Source organism: Micropterus salmoides, unplaced genomic scaffold (assembly GCF_014851395.1).
Source record: "Micropterus salmoides isolate LMB-PRFRI ecotype aquatic unplaced genomic scaffold, ASM1485139v1 Ms_hic_scaffold_14, whole genome shotgun sequence".
Classification (NCBI taxonomy): domain Eukaryota; kingdom Metazoa; phylum Chordata; class Actinopteri; order Centrarchiformes; family Centrarchidae; genus Micropterus; species Micropterus salmoides.
The window spans coordinates 29,212,182-29,233,756 of record NW_024040485.1 but is presented as its reverse complement, the minus strand read 5'-3'; the positions used below and the strand labels follow the sequence as shown (position 1 = coordinate 29,233,756).

The window sequence follows — 21,575 nt, the reverse complement described above, 5'->3', positions numbered from 1 at the left end:
TCTAATATTGTACAAGAAACTATATGATGAATATGTAATGATAGATATCAGATCTTATAACATAGCCACCATCTGAATAAAGTCCTTCAACAGGCACATAGTGTATGTGGAGCATTATGTTAGCATGGAGGGGAGTGTATCTACCATGGCCAACTTTTCCATTAGGTTCTGAACCATCGCCAGTCTATACCACTCAACATTTACAGAAGTTTCTCAGTTTTAACCAGCTGGTGGATATTTGTTTTCTCACAAAATATAAATGTGCCTGATGCAAACAAAAACTTACCTCATCTTATGTCAATGAACTAAGGTAACTTATCCTATATTGATAGTTATTTAGTAAATGCACAGTATTTGTTTTTTATGTGGTGTTAATATGGGCCCGTTATGATTAGCTCTGCTATCATACTACCGTGCCTCAAAGATGGGGAACTATTCATTCGGTATGTGACACTCAATAAGATTGGTAATCACTACCTTTCACCCCATATAATAATGTGATTAAAGCCCATTGGACCTGTTTTACACATTCATGACTAAAATCTGTAAGAATAAATTAGGAGAACATGGTCATCAGGTGTTCCATTATTTTTATTAAACAAAACTAAGTCACTGAGGGATGAGCACAGACAAGCAGACAAAACTAATTTCCACTGAAAGTCCTCATGCAATAAAAACCCACGATGAAAATTCTTTTAAAAAAACGAAAGCCCTCTAAATTGTATCCTAGGGCAATAAAACAAGTCCGTTACTGAAAGTTCAATTATAAATTATTATATGTTTTACGTTTATGTTGTATGTTTTAATGTCTGCAACCTTGTTAATTGTGCTGCTGCCTGTCTTGGCCAGGACGCTCTTGAGTTTTCTTTATTTCTTCTAAACAAAGGCAAAATAAATTACGTAAATAAAACTGTGTTAAGATAGCAAAAGGTGATCATGATAAAAGCAAGATAACAGAAAACAGCGACTTGAAATTGTTACGTCCTTTGGAGGATTATTACATTAAAGCAGAGCACCTGAGAAAAAACAGCCAAGTAGGTAGAGGGATCATGGTTCCCCGAGTGTATCCTCTCAGGCAGCTGCTGCCTAACATGCTGTGCTGTGTAAACTGAGTTAGTGTGTAGGTGTTCAAGTGGTATTTTAAACCATTGTTAAGGTTACGGCTACCAATGTTTTTAACTAACGCGGCATTTGTACGCAACACGAGAGGAAATGCTGCCTGAGAGTCTCTACTTTGGGAGAAAAAACAAGGTGGTAGGAAGGAAGAACTCCCATGTTTGTAGTCCAGACTCTCTTGGTGTTTTGACAGAGGTGCTAGCGATTAGCACACGGATTTTTACATGGTCGTGATTTGGAGGGGATTCATTAAATGTATTCGAGCTATTAAATTCCTTTAAAATCTGAAACATAAAATTTGAGGAAGATGCAGGATGACGCGCGGTACCTCAAACGGTAAGACGTAGCTAAGCTAACATTATCGTAACGTTAAATTGTACTGAATCTTTTTGTGTGTGTGAAAGAGTAACGTTAGCTAACCTTATTACTGTGCCTTTTGTGCGTTCATATTTAAATGTGGTATCCATAGTTCTGTATCAGCAGTAACTATAGACGTTTTAACAAGTACCTGGGTAAAACTAAGGAGTGTTTGGTATTGAAATAACGCCGTATCTAACGTTAGTTAGCCCTGGTGCGTTCGGGAGTGAATCTCGCACCAATCATTGGTCAAAATTGTGACAATTTCATATTTTCGTGCACGCCATGAAACGCGAGCACCAAGTGTAAGATGATTAAACAGCTTTTATAAACCACTGTGACCCACCTGTCAAATCGGCATATATGTAATCCGCAGACAATAAGCATACTTGTACTAAAATGTTACGACCGGGTGCGCTTGCTTCAAGACCGCTCCTTCGTGGAAGATGCTAACGTTATAAGTAGGGAGCTTATTAGCAGTACAAGGACACAACCTTGATTCATTTTCACAGTGCCGAATCCACCACAAAAATATAAAACCATTAAAAATGTATTTAAATTTCCAACCGAGCTATATTTTCGCCGGTGAACACGACACCATTAAATAGACCGTTTTTTAAACGGGATTTGGCATTCCCGATACAATCCCTCAATCAAGGGAGCTGGATGCGTTACAGCCAAAGACTGTGAAACGGTGACAGATAAATTGCCTTGCTGGTTTATTTTCAATGTGTTTGGTAGTTTACTCAGTGAGTTGAGCTAATCTTTTTTTGATTATCCATCCCTTTGTGGAAACGTGTTAGCCAGCCAGCATGTAGCCATTTAAATGTCGCTGCCTGGGCGTGTCTTTGGTATTTTCCTATAATAACGTTATTCTTGTGGTGGGTGAATAAATGTAAACAGTATACATTACAGTGCATATGTTATATCAGCCAGTATGTGTTACATATTATCAGTTATTATCAAACTTGCAGTGGGGGACAGTAATGAATTACATGTACACAAGTACTGTAATTAAGTACAAACCAGACCCACTTTCTACTTCTACTCCACCACATCTCAGAGGCAGGTAATATACTTTTTACTTCACTACATTCATCTGATAGCTTTAGTTACTAGTTACTTTACAAATTACGATTTTTATGCACAAAACATATGAAGAGAGATTAAATACATGTTTTGTTATAAATTAAACTAATCAACATTTCATACCAGCACAGTTGACATAATTATTAAATTTCCAAAGTTTAAATTAAAATTAACTGGCAACAACTTTGATTGTTTAAGACATTTGTCATGTAAAAACATTTCATTGTTCCAGCTTCACAAATGTGAAGATTTGCTGCTTTTCCTTCGAATTATTTTAGTTTATTTGTAATAATTTTGAGCTTTGTACTGTTGGCTAGGCAAAGCATCGTGAAGGTGTCACTTTGGGCTCTGAGTAATTTTGACGACATTTCTTACTATTTTGAGTTCATCAATTAAAGGAGAAAATAATCAGCAGAATACTCTATAATAAAAATAATCATTACTTGCACTCTGATACAAAATAGTTCAAAATGAGCTCCCGCTCAAGAATTACAGCAGTAAAATCCTGCTTGTACATTACTGCATGATTAATAATAATAATCTAATACAGGACATTATAACTAAACGAAATATTATTGAAAAGACAACCTTTTTATAATAAATGCCATTGTTTATAATAGGAACGTTTGCCTACTGTATTTTTAAATAAACATAACCGTAATAATAGTACTTTTTACTTTTAATACTTAAATATTTTAAAAGGGCAGGTACCTTTATACTTCGACTCAAGTAGAAATTTAAATTGAAGACTTACACATTAAGTGGAGTAAATTTAGCAAGGTTATCTGTACTTTTACTCAAATACAGGATTAGTAGAATTAAGTGACAGAGGGATGATAGAAATGTTTGAAATGTGACGGCTGTAGTCATGTTCTTGAGGGAGAAATTGACTTCACCCTGCTCATTTATTGTGAAACTCATTCATTTGAAACTCCCAATGCAGGGGTAATTTAATATGCATATATCGATGTGTTCACTGGAGTTGTACAAAGTTATAGAACAAAGATTAAATGCTTGAGTTATTATTTACTAAACTGTCTGTTCTTCATCACGCAAAGCAAAGTGACTGCAGGCAGTTTGGATGTCCATCCGACAGAGAAGGCTCTCGTGGTCCACTATGAGGTGGAAGCGTCCATACTGGGAGAGGGTGGAGGTCATATGCTGGGCGAACGCAAGGAGGGACAAAAAATGTGAGTGTATTCTACTTCTTTTTGTTTCACTTTTAAATTTGAATTGGATTAGTTTTATGCAGGTTGATCCTTGAAATCACTATTGTGGGTATAGGTATAGCCATATTATCACTAGGGCTGGGTATCGAGTTCAATACTTTTTAGGCACCGACCGAATTGCTTCAATACCACGAGTATCAAAAAATGCATGAATGTTTAGGTTGCTATTTTGCCAGAGCACAAATTCACATATAAACAAAAAATATATAATTAATAAACAATGAAATGACATTATAAACAATAAAGAAAGGGGAATAAAAACAACAAAAACACAATATAGGCCTATGTCTTGCTTTTTGACAAGCAGTAGAAAGTTTTATTTATATAGCGCCACTTCACAACAGGAGTTATCTCATTGCACATTTCACATCGAGCAGGTCGAGACCGTTCTCTTTATAACAATATTTACAGGACACTTCCCACCATCAGCAGCCCAGAGCAAGTTCCTCCACATAGGGAGGAAAATAATAGTAATGGTAGCACCGACGTGGCTCTGAATTTTCCTGAATTTTGGATGTTGCACGAAGGAGTTATATCCTGATCAGGATCTTTGTGCCCCCTTTGACCATATAAATTGTGGGAAGAAATTGTCAGTAGCCAAGCAGTAACCTTTTTATTAGGGAATAATTCAGAGTATGTATGTATTGCACCAAAAATACATGTACTCTGACTTGTCCCCATAAATATAAACTTTAGATGCGTTTATTCAGGAACAGGCTAGTTGTTCAGCTTCATTTTAGGTTTTGGTAATGTTCTGTTGCAGGTATGTTTGTGTTATGTGTTAAATTTCACTCAAGCATACTTCCATATAAACCGTTTTTTCTTTCTTTCTCCTTACAGTATCCGTGTGAAAAGTCTTTCTTCCAGTACAGATGTAGGAGCTTTGGCCAAGAAAGTGGTGGAGGAATGTAAACTCATCCCTCCATCCCGTTTGCCTCAGGTGGAGCAGCTCCTCTACTACTTGCAGAACAGGAAATCATCCCCGGTGGAGGGCAAAAGTCAGTCATGTCACCATCATAACACCCTTACTGTAGAGTCTAAACATATCCAAATGTTCACAATCCAAATTTGATTACAAACCTAAGGGCTAACTTTATACACATAAATCTTAACTTGTAGGCTTAATAAACATTTATTTGTTATTGGAATCTCTATTAGCTGATTTGGCTTTGAAAGCTACTCTTTCTATGCCACACACACAACATCACAGTATAAAGGGTTGTAAACATTATAAACAATGCTCAACACATTCAGTTGTGAGAAATTCAGCCATAGAGGCAATGTTACTGATCTGTTATTGAATATACAACGAGACGATTAATGTACAGATGTAATGTGATTGATGTACAATATCTAAGGTGTACTAAAAGTATCAATAAATGAATTAAATCTCTAAGTTTTGAAAGAAATACTTTAATATTTTTATTATTGGCTGTTTGTGTTTGTTTTTTTTTGTCTCCAGTGGAGAAGAAAGAGAAAAGATCTGTGAAACCCAGAGAGCTGACACCGTTTGAAGGAATGGAGGTAACAACTTAAAACACTTGACTGCTTGTTTGTTCATGTTTCTTGTTCCTTCACAGCCATTTCAGTTCTGTGATCTCAGTTCACGGACAGCATTCACTAAACGTTTGGCTCACTAATCTGATTTACAATGACACTGAATTTGAGGCATCTGTGTCATGTAATGACGCATGTGTTTCCCTTGTATTTGTTTCACTTAAATTTAATTTACAATATGGCTGCTGGTTCAGAATCAGACTTATTGCTAAGTAGGTTTACACATTCAAGGAATTTGCTTTAGTGATTTGTTGCTTAACAATAAACATATATTCTTTATACTGTATAACAGGGCTCTACAGTGTGAACAATTTGGTCACATATGCCACTAAAAAAAGAAATGTGCGATGCAGTGTGCAAGTAAAGATTACAACCATAATCCCCCCCGCCCCGCCGCTATCCATTCATAAATACAAAAATATGAAATTGACAAGAGTATAAAACAAATAATAAACACAATGGCAGTTATTTACAAAGCCCAAAGCCCAAAAGCTTTAAATCTTCATTTTATTTGACTGGAATCGTGTGTGTCACTCCTTGTTATTGGTGTGTGTGTGTTTGTCTGTGTTTATGTTTGTCTGTGTAGTTAAATGAGGAAGCCAGTATAACCAAAGTGGAGGAGTATGTTGAACTGCTCTATGAAGGCATCCCAGAAAAGATCAGAGGCTCGGCTCTCATTCTGCAGCTCGCCCGCAACCCTGATAACCTGGAGGAGCTGCTACACAATGGTATAGTTTCACTCTACCTACTAATACAGATGTTTAGCAAAGTAGCTCCTATCTACGTACCTACATTTACATGCATATTTAAGTGAGGTGGTACATTCTATTCTCATTTTCTATGCTTAAACCAACCAAAGTGTGTGTTTATGGTGTCTTCTCTTCTGTAATTTTTATTGGTGGAGCTTGGGGTTATGTAGGTGGCGCTCTTCTCAGACATGGTGACTGACTACCAGGTTTTCTTCTCTTATTCTGTTAAAGCTATACAAATCAGTCCTTGTGCACCAGAGTGTTTTTCTAATCTGATAGAGAGGACATTTACTCATGTAACAATGTATTATTAAATTAAATTCCTTATCAACAAATCCCTATATTACTGCCTATTTGCCAACGGCCTGTAATCTCACTTACAAATGAACAACCCGCTTATTTCCGCTGTTGCTTGGAACAGCCACTATTCTGCTTCCTATGTGATGGAATCGGATTAGGTTCTAGATGCATGTGCGCTTCTGAGCCTCTGTGCCGCTACAGCGACAACACCACAGCTAACGAAATAAAGTCCTCTAACACCATAGAAAGACCGGCTCCCGGCATAAGACAGACTCCAACATGAACTCCATGTAAGGATAAACAACAAACAACAACAAAGTTTTATGTGCTGAAGCCTGTCAAACGAGAATCAAGTGATTCACAGTCATGTGAAACATATTGTAATTTTGTGGCTCATGTTAGATAATGTTAGCTCGACGGCTAATGCTGTGCAGTTGCTAACATTATCCGGTGCAAAAAACTGGCTGTTTGACTTTCCACATTACTTCACCAGCTAACGCGATCCATAAGCCGTGTTTCCATCAATGTTTTTTTACATTTATTCATTTAGCTGACGCTTTTATCCAAAGCGACTTACAGTTGCTATACATGTCAGAGGTCGCACGCCTCTGGATCAGCTAGGGGTTAAGTGTCTTTCTCAGGGACACATTGGTGGATGGGTCACAGTGGGGGATTGAACCAAAGGCATGCGTCTTATCCACTGCTCCATCACCACACCATTTATGCGCCTTTTGAAGTATCGCATTAGAAAAGGTCGGTGGAAATGGCAAAAAGTTTTCAAGCTCGCTTGAGGCGGTTTTTGCCTTGATCTAAATGGGAGATGGAAACACTTCTGCCGAATAAGTTCTGACGTAGCGAACTTGTAACTCATCTGATCAGCTGTTTCCGCTGTCGGTGTCTTGCCAGATATTCCCATAATGCGCAGAAACATGACTGGTATCAGTTTGCCCCCTTGAAACACATTCCTGAGGACCTCTGTCCATTTTTTTTAAGATCAGTGGCCATCAGCTCCATGTGACTGGTTTTGTTTTCTGGTTTGAAACCCATTCGTCTTGTTGTTAACGCCGATGTATCACGTCTCTTACTGTTGCCTGGAGTTCTCCAGTTTATGGTATTTATTTGAACTGAAAACTACCATACAGGAGTCACAGAATTACAAAATAGGGCTGGTAGTGCAGTATAATAGGTTAGCTCTAATCCAAGGTATAGCCTAACTCCTTGTTTGTTTTTACATACGGCCGGTGCCACAATCTACTGTACTTGTCTCGTCACCTGAAACTGCATTTGTGTCTGTGTGTAGAAGCAGCTCTGGGTGCTCTGGCCAGAGTACTGAGGGAGGACTGGAAACAGAGTGTAGAGCTGGCCACCATCATTGTTTACATCTTCTTCTGCTTCTCCAGGTAACGCAGACACCTACGTTACAGAACATTGTTTTAACACGCTACGTCATCATTTAACATAGTGTTCTCTTCTCCTTTCCGGCAGTTTCTCCCAGTTTCACGGCCTGGTGACTCATTATAAAATTGGCGCGTTGTGTATGACCGTGGTGGAACATGAGCTGAAGAGACATGATGCGTGGCGTGAGGAGCTGCGCAAGAAAAACAAGGCTTATATCCTTTTATCTGCTGTCATTCGCTTCTTCCTTTGGAGCTGTCAACAGTTTTGTTTTTTTACCCTTCTCTTGTGTAGTTTACCTTACTTTTTTTTGTATCTTTAAACATTATGTTTCCCTTAACACTCTTTTGTGTACGCGAGTCAGCTCCAGAGAATGGCTCTCTAAGGAGAGACCAAGACAAAGCTATGAGGAAATACCAAGGCCTTCTGGGTAAACAAGAACAGCTGCTCAGAGGTAGCAAGTCTATTTTTTTTTTTTTTTTTGTCATACAGTAGCAAGAACACCAGATCTTTTCTGTGATGTGAATGTGTTGTTGATGCATCACTTAAATCCAAATTAAGATCAGATTAAAGTGCATTCCTGGTCACATCCTAGCCACATGTATTCATAAATAATATGACTTTCCCACCAGTATTTACCACTTCATAGAGGAGAGCTAAATCATAACCACATTATCTTCACCCGTGTGAAAGCAGCATTAGTTCACAGTCATGTTTCAACACAAGTTTTTTATATTCTATAATCTCTAATTTTCTATCTGTTTTTCACTGCCTACCAGTGTCTCTTTACCTGCTGTTGAACCTTGCCGAGGACACCAGGACGGAGCTGAAGATGAGGAATAAAAACATTGTTGGCCTGTTGGTCAAAGTTCTTGAACGGGACGACGAGGAGCTGCTGGTCCTGGTGGTTTCATTCCTCAAAAAGCTGTCCATCTTCCTGGAGAACAAGAATGACATGGTGAGTAGAAGAGAGAACTTAAGAATTAATTCTGTTAGACTAGATTTACGGTGCGTATAGCCTAACTGTAACAGAACAGAAGTCAGTGCAGCCCTGAGTCATTCTGTGCTGCTTTCAGATCTGTTTCTCCTGTAGATCAACTTATTCAATATCATCCCTGCTGTTTTAGTCTTCCCTCCTCTTCGTGTCTTTGTTTTGGGAAGTAAATGTGATTGTGACACTTTTTCACTTCAATGAGAATTAATTAATTAATTTTAATTTAGTTATAAACTCCTGGACTTTGATAGCTCCTGTGTTTCAGCAGATTTTCTGCTAATGGTCAAAACTTTATGCACATTCAGAATCTCTCCCACATATCTGTGTTCTCTGACCAGAGAAAAGTCATAATATTACCAGACATCATTTAATGAGAAGTCTACCTGCCCTTTACTCTGCTGTGCATTACGTTATTGATCCGCTGGTAGTAACGTTATCCCCTTCACACCGTTTGACTGACGCAGTTTGGGACTGCATGAGAAATCGAAACTAACTGAAACACTTTTGATCAGGCAGAAATCTCACGACAAATCCGCGCACACGTTAACTTCCAGTGCAGCTCACAGTCCCAAACAGAGCAGGCTGCGCTTCGGTTTATAGATGTTTATTATGTAAAACGATACCAGCTTTGTTACCACTCGTCACAGCTGTCTGGACCATTGACTGTATAAAAAGTCTGACTCACAACGCGAGCGGGTTCAGCTGATGGCTATCGCGGCGTACGCACATTCAGTCAGCTGGGCAGAGGTGATTAGCTCCATGAGTCTATCAGTTATACATTTGTATTTCACTGCGTGAGGAGAAAATGAATGTGTGGCTTGACAGCGTGTTAAAAATGTAATTTGCGTGAGTCTCACGAGACAGCTTTTTACCTGACGAGAATTCTCGTAATAATTTAATCGCGCGAGATCTCGTCACACCGCTAATGTTGAGTAATTTCTAAAATTGTCACTGCAAGCCATGAGTCTATGAATGAGGCTGTTGGCTTGTCAAACCATAATAAGTAACTGCAGTAATTACCATTTACAAAATAAGAAATAAATTATTCAAGTCACAATAATGTTTGTCGTATTCTTCTAGTTGTATTTATTGCTTTACCCTCAATGTTTGTGTTTGGAACTTTTCTGTCTTCTTCTGCTGTAATCACTGAGTTTTAGGCTACACTACTACATTTGCGTTTACGTTTGCACCTCCCCTGTCTAGTAGGGGTGGGAATCTCTGGGCACCTCACGATTCGATTACGATTCAGAGGGCTGCCACTCAAGTATAAAACAATTATCGATGCATCTTGATGCATAATTTTTTCTATACAGGACACTTTACACATAGTTACAGTGACAGAACAACAAAAAGTCATACAGGATTGAATGCCTTGGTAAAGAGCTGGGTTTTTAGTAGATTTTAGTAGAAGTGTCCAGACAGGGAGCATGATGGATCTCTGTGGGGATGAGTCCCAGAGGGTGTGGGCTGTGACGCTGAAGGCTCTGTCCCTTAAAGTCCGGAGTCTGGTGTGGGGGACAGATAGCAGGCCCTTGTACAGGGGAGACGCTAGCGGCAACAGCCTTTACTTTTCCAGCTGTTGGGGAAACTCCAGACTTTTATTAACGGACACACTGTAACCTACGCTGCACATTTACTACCAGGCTGAAACTTACTGCAAATATTTTCCTCCGCTAACTTCCATTGTCATATTCTGCCGCTCGCTCTCTCTCATTCGCTCGGCCTCACTCAGGATACGCAGGGATACGAGTGTCACCATGCTTGCAGTGTGCGAGTTAAAATCATTATTTGCGCATTAATATGATTGTGTGACATTTTAATGGGTGTTTATTCATTGTGCGGCGGTGGTGTGCCGGATACAGGGGAACACTGCTGGTCTCTCTGTTGTGTGCGCTCCACAGACGGTCCGGGCGCTGCAGTTCCGCCTTTTGCCTTCCGTCAACATTACCTTATCAATTAACATTTAAATAATCGATTTTTAGACATTTGTTAATCTATTCATAATCTTCCATGTCCGCATCGCGTTGCATCTAAGAATCGATTATTTCTCCCACCCCTACTGTCTAGAGTAAAACTCTGAATCCGAAGACTTAAAACGGAGAAGTTTGAAAACGCTGCTGACCTCGTTTTTGTTTTAGTGCAGACAGGCGAACATGGAGGACTTTAAAAATGCTGATGATGATGATGCAGATGCTCACATCTGGCTTCCTAAAAGGGTCTTATAAGTTATGCAAAGCAGAAATACAATTCTACTGGCAGTGTTTTAGTGTAGGTGTTTTTATTAAAATATTTTGTACTGTGCATATAACACTTATCACTTGCACTGTGCATGTCGCCGTATTTGCTTTGTAAAGACTCCCAGTCTGTTTCCCACCGCTACAGTCGCAACACTTCCATCTTGTTGTCGGTAGATGTGCATTTTCAGTCGTTTTAATAAGGAGATTGGTTTCATTTTTAAACACAAACGTATGTTTGCATAGTAGTGTGGATGCAGCCTTAGTTTAATCTGTTCCTGTGTTTATTATTTGCAGGCTGAGGTGGATACTGTGGAACGATTGGCTCGTTTGGTTCCCTGTGACCATGAAGACCTGTTGAACTTGACTCTGCGTCTGCTGCTCAACCTCTCTTTTGACTCTGGACTCAGAGCCAAGATGGTGGAAGTTGGACTGTTACCTAAACTGACTGCCTTGTTGGGTAACAGTACACGCTAAATGCAAAATATCAGTATACACTATATTCAAAAAATGTACAATACATGCTTTATTCACAGTAGAATATTCATGCGATGAAAAACTACATCTATAGAAATAACAATTATTAAGTCCTTGGGGTTTTTTTAAATTACATTTGGTGATATCCTGACTTTTCCAGCAGGTTGACATGTTTATCTTTCTCTGAAATGTGTTGACAACTGTTGAATAGATTGCTATGAATTAACCCTCTGGATTAATTGTTGACTTTTCATGACGTTTGTCCAATACTTATCGCCTAATACCTGCAGGATGGTGAACATGTGTAAACATTGTACCTTGTAGACTCTTGTCTTGTTGTTGTGTCAGCGACAGTTGATTTACATAATGTTGTAAGAGGGTAGGGTTATTTTCCATGCCTGTTGTGGTCAAACATTGATGACTATAAGAATATCCTGACTGGTGTGTATGTTTGTTTTCAAGCAGGTGATGAGAACAACCGTCAGGTTGTCATGCGTATACTGTATCACATCAGCATCGACGACCGTTTCAAGGGCATGTTTGTTTACACTGACTGCATACCTCAGGTACATTGAGATCTACCGAATATCACCTTAAACAAAGTAAAGGAATATAAACTGCTAATTTAAACATGTATGCTGACTTTAATAGTTTAAAAGTCACTGGTAAAATTGTGTCTGTGTCTAGCTCATGCAAATGCTGTACGAGCACAGTGAGGAGGAAACTGAAGCTGAGCTCATCTCCATCTGCATCAACCTGGCTGCAAACAAGAGGAATGCACATCTCATGTGTGAAGGTATATTTATATGAGTAGCATTTTATTACCAGATACTGGCTCACTGACTACTGACTTTTACACAAATAGATATTCCATTCTCTGTCAGGCCCTGTTTACACCTGGCATTCAAATGTACCTTGAGTGATCCAATCACAAGTGGACAGCTTGTGAATGCACTAGGGATGTCACAAGAACCCATACTTCGGTACTACGTCAATACCAGAACTCTGAAAACATAACGGTACTCGTTTTTCTAGGTACCAGAGATTCACCCTACCGAATCCAGGGTGAAGTTAGTTTAATATTCATTTAAAAGTTTGTCAGTTTTTGGCGAGTGTTACCTTTAATAGCCACAGAGAGTTGAGATAGAGCAGCCGGAGAACATCAGAGGGTAAATATTTTTCTCCATAAAATATGATCCAGATTCACTAAAGTCAGTGAATAAAGTAAATACAGTAGAAACACTCTGCACTTGCCTCATTTGTCAGTTAATCAAATTCAGGTTAGAAAACACCAACACATTTGGTCTTAGCAGAAATGTTGTACTCACCTGTTCAGACAGGACTTTTTGACTTCGTTTCTGGCTTAGGAAGAGATCGGTCTGTGTTGACAACACTACTGGATTGATCTGTGATTACTGGAAAAACAAGTAACAGTAAAAAAAATTCTGTTTTACCTGAGTCTCTGTTTGTGTCTTTCTGTCTGCAGGAAATGGGTTGAAGATGCTCATGAAGAGAGCGCTGAAGATGAAAGACTGCCTTCTGATGAAGATGATCAGAAACATCTCACAACATGACGGAGCAACCAAACCGCTGTTCATAGTGAGTTAAAATTACACAATAAAAAACATTACTGCTCCCAAAAACCCCACAGAGTTAAGAAAATTAATCACTCTGTGGTTCGGTTTGCAGGGCTTAAAGTTCTCCGGCGCTGTGCAGGAATTCTGGCGTGAGGCGTTTTTGTATTCAACAATATATAAATATGTCTGTGGAAAATATTCTTTCGTATTTTTTGAATCACGAAAAAATCGGCTCTTAATTTTTCTATTCAGATATTTATTTTGTTGAGGAAGGGACTGAAAAAAAGATTTTACTTAATCATGTTTGCTTTGAATGTTTTACCTCAGATTTGTACAGTGATCCACTGTTTGGTATCAAGTGTTCTAACCTTAAAAATAGTTTAAAAAAACACAATTAACCTAAAATGTTTGTGTAGTCATTATAATTTCAGATCATAGTAGCCTAAAATAATAGTAGCCTGTAATATTCATTTGTTGGACAAAACATCAGTTTAATTTTTGTGGGTTGTTTTCAGTCATTTAATTATTGTGCAAGAAAAATGCTCTACATGGTGGAGTACTTGGTAGAAACGCTTTTATTTGTTTATGCAAAGCACTAAGTTGTCAGTAATAATAACCATGCATACAGAACGAGTTCAACATTTCTAGGTTTGTCCCGCCTCCCCCAGGCTGTGATTGGTTGGTTGTTTGACGGCAACTAACAAACACGGCTGCATGAAAGGCTCCTGATCTCCCTGCGGAGGTCAACAGGCAGGCAGAACGTGAACAGGTGAGCGTCACGCAGTGCCCAGAAAACCTGATGTTGATGATGAGAGGGCAGAGGAGAGGACCGCGGCTGGTACGCCAAAGACTAAAATATAAAAGTGACAGTACCGGTACACTTAGAGCACAGACGGCTTTTATATTGTGAGAAATAACAGGAAGTCATCTCTCCCGTTAGCGCGAGCTTTGTAGCAGAGCGTTCAGGCGCAGTTAAACCAACGCAGCAGCTGCTTTATAAATCCAGTGCCAGCTGCTGTGTAAAATAACAGCGGCTGTGGATGAGACGAGAGGTGACTGCTGGAAGTCAAAGACTTCGTATTTAAGTTTATGCTCTGCTTGCAGTTGTTTCATAAATGGCTATTAAAACACATTCCGAGGGGATTTGAAACGCCTTTTTGTTTTTGGCGCTGTCGCTAAAACCTCTTTGGGAGGGCGGCAAATATTTCTCCCTGCAGACATTACATTACATTACATTTACTAATTAGGCAGACACTTTTATCCAAAGCGACTTACATTTCAGGAACAACAAACAAGCATCAATACAACACAAGATCTATAAGTGACAGTACATACTAGTAAGGGCAGCAATAACTAATAGCGAGAGCTAATAGCACGTATCGCATCAATGGAGTAAATACCTAGAGAAACAAGCAAGATTTGACAAAAAAGGGCAATCAATACAAGACAATTGTAAGGGGATAGAAGAAGAAGAGCACAGGAAGTGCATGTTAGAGGTTAGCGGTTAGAGGTGTTATAAGAGGAAGTGTTCTCGGAAGAGATGCGATTTCAAGAGCTTCTTGAAGTTAGAGAGGGACGTCCCTGCTCTGATGGCGTGTGGTAGCTCGTTCCACCATTGTGGTGTCACAGATGAGAACAGGGACGGAGATTGCTTTGTGTGAAGGGATGGCAGAGCCAGGCGGCGTTCGATGTGGGGGGGGGGGGGGGGCTACATTTTTGGCCATGACTGTAGGTGAACACCTTTAGCCCCATAACAGTATATTCCAACCTTCTGTCATTTCCCAGACACATTGATAGTTATGTAAATGATTGTAAACAGGAACACCTGCAGGTAAATGTTTGTCTTTATTTGAATCACAGCAAACACAGAAAATGGCCAAAACTTAACTATTGCTAAACAAAACCTGCTGATGTTTACGTGATAAACTGACAATTCAAAAAAAACTTGCAGGGACATGCAACTGACAGAAAATGACCCGTTTCATTATCAGAATTTGATCAGTTCAGTCAATAACAGGGTTTTTCCTGCATAGAGAAGTTTTTGGCGCCTCCCAAAAAGGTTTTTAGCGAGCGCCAAAGGAAAATCCTCAGCGCCAAAATGATCAAAACAATTGGGGGAAAAAGCCATTTATCAAACAACTGTTGAGCAAGCAGAATATGAACTTAAATATAACGTCTCGTCTTCCAGCAGTCGCCTCTCCTCTCATCCACAGCTGCTGTCTTTTACACATGCAGCAGGCGCTGGATTAATAAACCAGCTGCTGCGTTGGTTTGACTGCGCCTGAACGCTCTGCTACGAAGCTCGCTATTGACTTCCTGTTATTTTTCACAAGATAAAAGCCGTTTGTGCTTGAAGTGTGTCGGTATTCACCGGTACTGTCACTTTTACATTTTACTCTATGGCGTACGGGCACCTGTCCTCTCCTCTGCCCTCTCTAAATCAGGTTTTCTGGGCACCACGTGACGCTCAACCTGTTCCTGTTCTCGCCGGCCTGCTAACCTCCGCAGGGAGATCGGGAGAAATTAGGGAGAAAAAAGTTTGTCCTGCAAAATGTTAGGTGCACCAATGCAACCAAGCCAAATATGTAGTGGCACTCGACAGATTTTCGGGCGCACACTGGAGCCCTGAGAAGCAGTCTTTTATTTTACTGGAGGGTTTTTTAGTGTCCCATTACGTGAATGGTCTCTTTTTGTCTCGTCTGTCGATGTCAGGACTACGTTGGTGACCTGGCAGCAGAGATCCGTGCAGAGGAAGAGGAGGAGTGGGTTCTGGAGTGTCTGGGGACGCTGGCCAACCTCACCATCCCTGACGTGGACTGGGAGTTGGTGCTGAAGGAGTACAACCTGGTACCCTACCTCAAAGACAGGCTTAAACCAGGTACTGATTTGCTTTACACATTTAATGCACACAAAGAAACCAGTAAGAAATGATGCAAGTGTATGTTTTATTAGCTGCAGTGAATGTATAGTTTTTTTTGTTTAGTTTTTCTTTATAGTGCTTTAAATAATTTTATTTTCACTCAAGTTAACTTCAGAATTTACCGTTATCATATGTTCACTGTTACTGTCATCTTTTATAGTAAAGTTTATTATTCAAGTGTAAAATATCTTATAATACTTAATAAAATAACTTTCAACTACAGGAAAGATTACCAACATTTAAAGGGATACTTTGATTGTTGCGATTGTTATCCAAAACAATTTTTGTTAAATTCGGCGAATATTTCCTCATGGTTAGTTAGCTCTCTGTTTTTCGTGTGGTTTTCCTACACAGCCCTGGGTCTGTAAATTGAGCACAAACAAAGCAGCTCGGAGCGAGCAGCAGGTGGCGGTGGCGCGCTCGAAGCAGTGGGAGAGAGAATGAACTAAAGAGGAGCTCCTGTGTGTTGCTGCCAACTGTTAAATAAAGAGAGTGAAAGAGGTTGGCCCCAAAGTTAGCTTTGACTTCGGCCCTGGAGATAAACAGTCGCTCCTGTGCTTCCCAGCTTTTATCAGTCACTGTATTTTTGTAAAAACTATTTCAAATAACTCGCTAGTTTTTTCTCTGTTGTGTTGTAGATGCTCCGTTAGTGTGTTTACACACATCGTTCGATTGATGATGTTTGTTCACTAATTGTAACTATTGGAGTGCCTCTTGATAATCCTACCAAAAAATTTGCTTCAATACATATTTAAATATTGACATGCTTGTTGTCACACCTTCTACAGTGCTGCTAAAACTTGCACTCTTATTGAAACTAACGTGCTCTCGGACAGCAGACGCTGTGGATTCTGCTATATTTCTGCAGAGTTTTCGAAGGAGCAGTGAAGGGAGGGGAAATCTTTGCTCGGCAGTTGGATTCAAATGTCAGTAAACTCTCTGCAGAATCGGATAGTATCCCTTTAATAAAGCTTATTCTTGTGTGTTTCAGGCTCAGCAGAGGATGACCTCATCCTGGAGGTGGTGATAATGATCGGAACAGTTTCCATGGATGACGCCTGTGCCGCCATGTTGGCTAAATCTGGCATTATTCCTGCCCTGATCGAGCTACTAAATGGTAACACATGTTCTGTTTTAGACTCACGGACACAATGTGTGGTGAATGTTTACACACCCTTTGAGATTTTGAATTTTCCAATGTCAGTGTGCTGTCTTGCAAAGTCTTGTGATGTAAAATATCCTCTTATACTGAAATTTAAATTGTCACTTTTGTTTTGTTTGAATACGTGAACCCGAAGAAGTAAAAAATAAAAAACAACAAATAAACCAAAAAGTGCTCACAGGCAATATAAAATTTTGAAACCTGCTTTCTGTATGTTCTTCTGTTTGTTGAATGTAGCCCAACAGGAGGATGATGAGTTTGTGTGTCAGATTGTCTACGTCTTCTATCAGATGGTGTTTCACCAAGCTACACGAGACGTCATCATCAAAGACACCCGTATCCTTCCCACAGTGCACTCTGCCTACCTTAAATTAAAAGACGAATGAGACTCGAGGCGAGTTGTATAACGCATTTCAACAAGACAATCCTAAAGAGTAAAATATAGAAAATAAAAACAGGTTAAAACAGGACTGTAAAAGCTACAGTGCAGTGTAATATATAAGAGGTGGTGTTCTGCTTTTAGACTTTTTCCCTCTCCTTTATTGAGTTATAAACCTTTTTTGTGCATGTAACAGGTTTGCAAAGTGAAAAAGCCCAAAGTCCAGCCCAAAGGGAGTTCCCATCTCCCAAAGAACACTCTGCTCAGAACTGCCTGAAAAAAGCTCATTTGTAGTCCAGCCTTTACTTCCCTTTCTTGTGATGTCACAAGAAAATAGGTGTCATAATGCTCGGCGAGCGGCTACTCCGAATCGCGCTCAAAAACAGCGGTGGAAAAACCTAGAGCTGCAGCACACAGCTCTCCTCTCCCTTCCAAACACCAGCTGCCCTCCAGGCAGTCAGTGGACATAAAGTTGTTCCTGTGATGTAGAGACAGAGCTCAGTTTAAACTTTATGGATGAAAGATCCTTTTGTTACAGATTAATAACTCACCGCTCTGAAACTCTCGCTCCAGTCCATGTTGCCAAGCTGGTCGGCAACATGTACAGCTGAACCCAAGCGGTGTTTGCTTCTCGCTGACCCGCCCTTCTCTGCTTCTGATTGGCTAGTAGTCCTTAACTAGGAACTGCACATGTGCAACTCCCAACAAAGATCATTTAGAGACAAGATGTATCACTCCATAGCTAAAACGAAGCCTTCAACACAGGGTGAAAAGAGGAAATGAGCATGATACCACCTCTTTACTCAAAAGTCTTCTTTACCAGTTACTGTTAATCATTCTTTTTTGTCTCCAAAAACAATGACTTCAGTTTTATCTAAAGAACATTTTTTAAGCTGAGTTCACAGCACCTTATGTTGAGGTATGACGGGCTTCGCAGACTGTGAAATCTTACGCCACTGCCTTCGAAGACTTTCTTCCTTTAACCTTCTCTCTAGAGGCTCCTGCCTACCTGATAGATCTGATGCATGACAAGAATGCCGAGATCAGAAAAGTGTGTGACAACACCCTCGATATTATTGCCGTAAGTTAAACACACACATTTTTGATGCACACACAAGGTAGCAACTTTACAAGTCATGTCTTTAATAAGGAATAGAAACACACTTTCCTGCCTTTATCTGTATTTACTTTTCTTCATCTTCCAGGAGTACGATGAGGAATGGGGGAGGAAGATTCAGTCGGAGAAGTTCCGCTTTCATAACAACCAGTGGTTGGAGATGGTCGAGAGTCGCCAAGCCGATGAGTCTGAACCGTATCTCTATGATAACGACGACAGGACTGATCTGTTCTATAGTGCAGGTACACAAGCAGAACACACTGGTTCATGCATGTAGAATAACAGAAAAGAAAAAGAATAACTGCAAAAAGTGACCTGCTGGTCATTTTTATGTTGTATCCTGAATTATCCATTTTACTGCAAGAGTTTTAGTCGTACCTGCTGATCATTGTACCGGTTTCAGCAAATTAGTTTTTCAGCATGGTTTATTCGAAAATTAACCCCAGAACTGACGTCGGCAGCGCAAAGTACCGTACTTTCCGTCCTTCTCTTCTTCACTGACTTCATTGTTGTGAAGGTCCTCCGAACGAGCTGTCTTTACAGCAGCACAGACTAAATTGTGCTCAGCAGGCTGACATATATAACATACATAATGCAATAATAGTTTTCAAGTAGACCACATGAGAAGTATACAGGAAGGAAGCACACATTTTTACTTAATGATTCATTTATTCACCAACACTGAAGCTTTTGGTATCCGTGTGTGTTGACTTTGAAACCGCTGAATTGAAACTGAAATGTTGATGTAAGTATGTTGTGCAGTACTTGTTGAGTGATGAGGGAAACTGCTGTATTACTTACAGTTCCAGCTGTATTAGTAACATTTAGAAAAGACTGATTATGATGACTTTGACTTAGTTTAAAGTCCAAGCTCTTGTGTGTGCGTTTTATCCTGTTTGTGTCGTTAGATGGAATAACTCCTGCAGACGGTTCAGTCAGCCCGGATTTCTTCAGCCTACAAACTCAAAATGGAGACATGCACCACACTGGGTGAGTTTACACACTCCGCAAACATGTATAAGCTGGGTTAGGTGAAAGAAAAAACATGCAAAGCGACAAACTGTGTTTTGAGAATGTGGTCAGCAGGGGTGTGACTGATGTCAACGTTTCTCATGTAATATCATCCCCACTTATTTTTGTCTTTGTTTGGGGAAGTGACCTCTTAGTCTTTAAATGTACATGTTGCACCTTTTCTCCTCAGTGAGAAATGAATTCATTTTAATTCAGTTATGAACTCCTGGACTTCAATAACTCCTGTTTTTCAGCAGGTTTTCTGCTCATGTTCAAAGCTTTCTGCATATGACCAGAGAAAAGTCATAATATTACCAGACTAACGTCATCATTTAATGAGAAGTCTACCTGCCCTTTACTCTGCTGCATGCATTACGTTATTGATCGTTTAGAAAAACTGAAACTAACCAAACCCTGCCCTGGTCGGGCAGAAATCTAACTACAAATCCACATGTGTCAGATAAAGTGCAGCTCACTGTCCCAAACAGAGCAAGTTTGTCTTGTCACATTTTTATCTGACTTTGATTTCCTAGAGATGGCAACGATGTCTTCGACCAGACCAGCTCATCACCTGGGCGACCAGCTACTGCCTACGGCTTCAGACCTGATGAACAACCCTTCTATCAGTACTCATAGACAAATACACACGATCCATTCCCCGTCTACATCCTGCAGGTCCACTGTAATATCCTTAGATTGAATTTTCACTTCTAGAATCTCTCATGACTGAAGGCATCACAAGACATTGATCATAAAGGCTGAAATGCATAATACTGACACACAGATTTCAAACTAGTTATTAAATAAACTGCACTTCCATGCAGTCAGCTTTCATTAACCATTTCATTCAGTCGCTATTATGTTAAACAGATAAGTAGCTAAGTCTTCCTTACCCACTGGCTACAGTCTTCTTATGGTGAGGTCCCAGTGGGTCAGCAAACATTTTAAGAACAGGCTTACGTTTGTAAGATTTTGCATGTTTTCCCTTTCTAATAATGAATATAATTCACTGAAAACATTTAATCATTTAAATGTGTTTTAGATTCACCAGTTTGACTAATTTAACACTATGTATACACGCTCATTTTATTGACATGCACTACAATGTACATAAGTTTTTTTCATCTGTGTCACTGTAAAATAGGCACATTGTTGACGGCGGTCCTTAAAACTTAGGGTACTTTCACACTGGCAGGAAGCAGACCAAAGACCTGTCTACCTGTAAAGTGGTCTGTACCGGAGATGTTTGTTTTTTTAATTCTTTTTTATTCAACATATTTATTTATTGTCAAAATTTAGTGCTGACATTTCCCACAATGCAACTAGGTGTGTTATGCTAGTAGCTGCTAACGTAGCCTCAAGCAGAGATGAGGTCTGGTAATCTCATTTCTTTCTAAGGCTACATCCACACTACTACGTTTTTGTTTTAAAACCAAGCGAGAAGCTTCTGGTCTGAGACGTGAATCCAATGCGTAGGTCCCTTAAACCTGGATTCTATCGAACCCCCAGCAGGCGGCGACTCTTCTGGTTTCAAAAAGAAGTCCGGCTCCATTAGAAATAATGTTAAAATGACCCGACTTCTCTGCTGATTTATTCCCTCAGTAAACACTTTCCTGATGAGTTTATGGTCTCAGTCGCTAGTTTCAAGTCTTCTTCAACACAACACGATAATCATTTAGTAAATTATGGTCCCATTTAGAGGACAATAGACCATAAAGCAGAGTACGCTTCAGGGCGGGACTATCTATGATTGACAAATCATTACCATGGCGACCTGTCAATCAGGTTAGAGTGACTCGTACCCACGGCGCTGTGTAAATTTAACCAGCGCAGTTTAAAAAAGCTTATTAGGAGCCGGCTGTTCACTTTCTCTGGAGAGTACACTTAGTTTTAAGACTGTTGTTCGCTAGAA

The 21,575-nt window shown here is 39.8% G+C and overlaps 1 protein-coding gene across 3 annotated transcripts; it reads left to right on the top strand.

The window, feature by feature from the left end:
• The first annotated feature begins 1,256 nt into the window (after positions 1-1,256).
• Positions 1,257-21,304, top strand: LOC119902598 (kinesin-associated protein 3-like). 3 transcript variants are annotated; one of them, XM_038718898.1, is made up of 20 exons: positions 1,257-1,452; positions 3,621-3,752; positions 4,632-4,789; positions 5,254-5,315; positions 5,935-6,076; positions 7,698-7,797; positions 7,883-8,007; positions 8,148-8,246; positions 8,572-8,750; positions 11,318-11,480; positions 11,960-12,063; positions 12,185-12,293; positions 12,984-13,096; positions 15,787-15,952; positions 16,986-17,111; positions 17,394-17,492; positions 18,531-18,616; positions 18,741-18,894; positions 19,561-19,642; positions 20,197-21,304. In XM_038718898.1, exons 1-20 carry the CDS (start codon positions 1,424-1,426, stop codon positions 20,297-20,299), a joined length of 2,331 nt encoding a protein of 776 aa, XP_038574826.1. In that variant the 5' UTR covers positions 1,257-1,423; the 3' UTR covers positions 20,300-21,304. The 3 variants fall into 3 exon arrangements, with proteins under 3 accessions (XP_038574826.1, XP_038574828.1, XP_038574827.1); XM_038718900.1 differs by having other exon boundaries at positions 1,258-1,452; positions 3,626-3,752; XM_038718899.1 differs by having other exon boundaries at positions 1,258-1,452; positions 11,963-12,063.
• The last annotated feature ends 271 nt before the right edge of the window (positions 21,305-21,575 follow it).

What these genes read in the sequence shown, in the direction of transcription:
- LOC119902598 (XM_038718898.1), top strand. Translation starts at nt 1,424, where the DNA reads ATGCAGGATGACGCGCGGTACCTCAAACG. An exon ending in CAACCAAACCGCTGTTCATA is followed by an intron (nt 13,097 to 15,786) that starts GTGAGTTAAAAT and finishes TGTCGATGTCAG; the next exon opens with GACTACGTTGGTGACCTGGC. An exon ending in CAAAGACAGGCTTAAACCAG is followed by an intron (nt 15,953 to 16,985) that starts GTACTGATTTGC and finishes TGTGTGTTTCAG; the next exon opens with GCTCAGCAGAGGATGACCTC.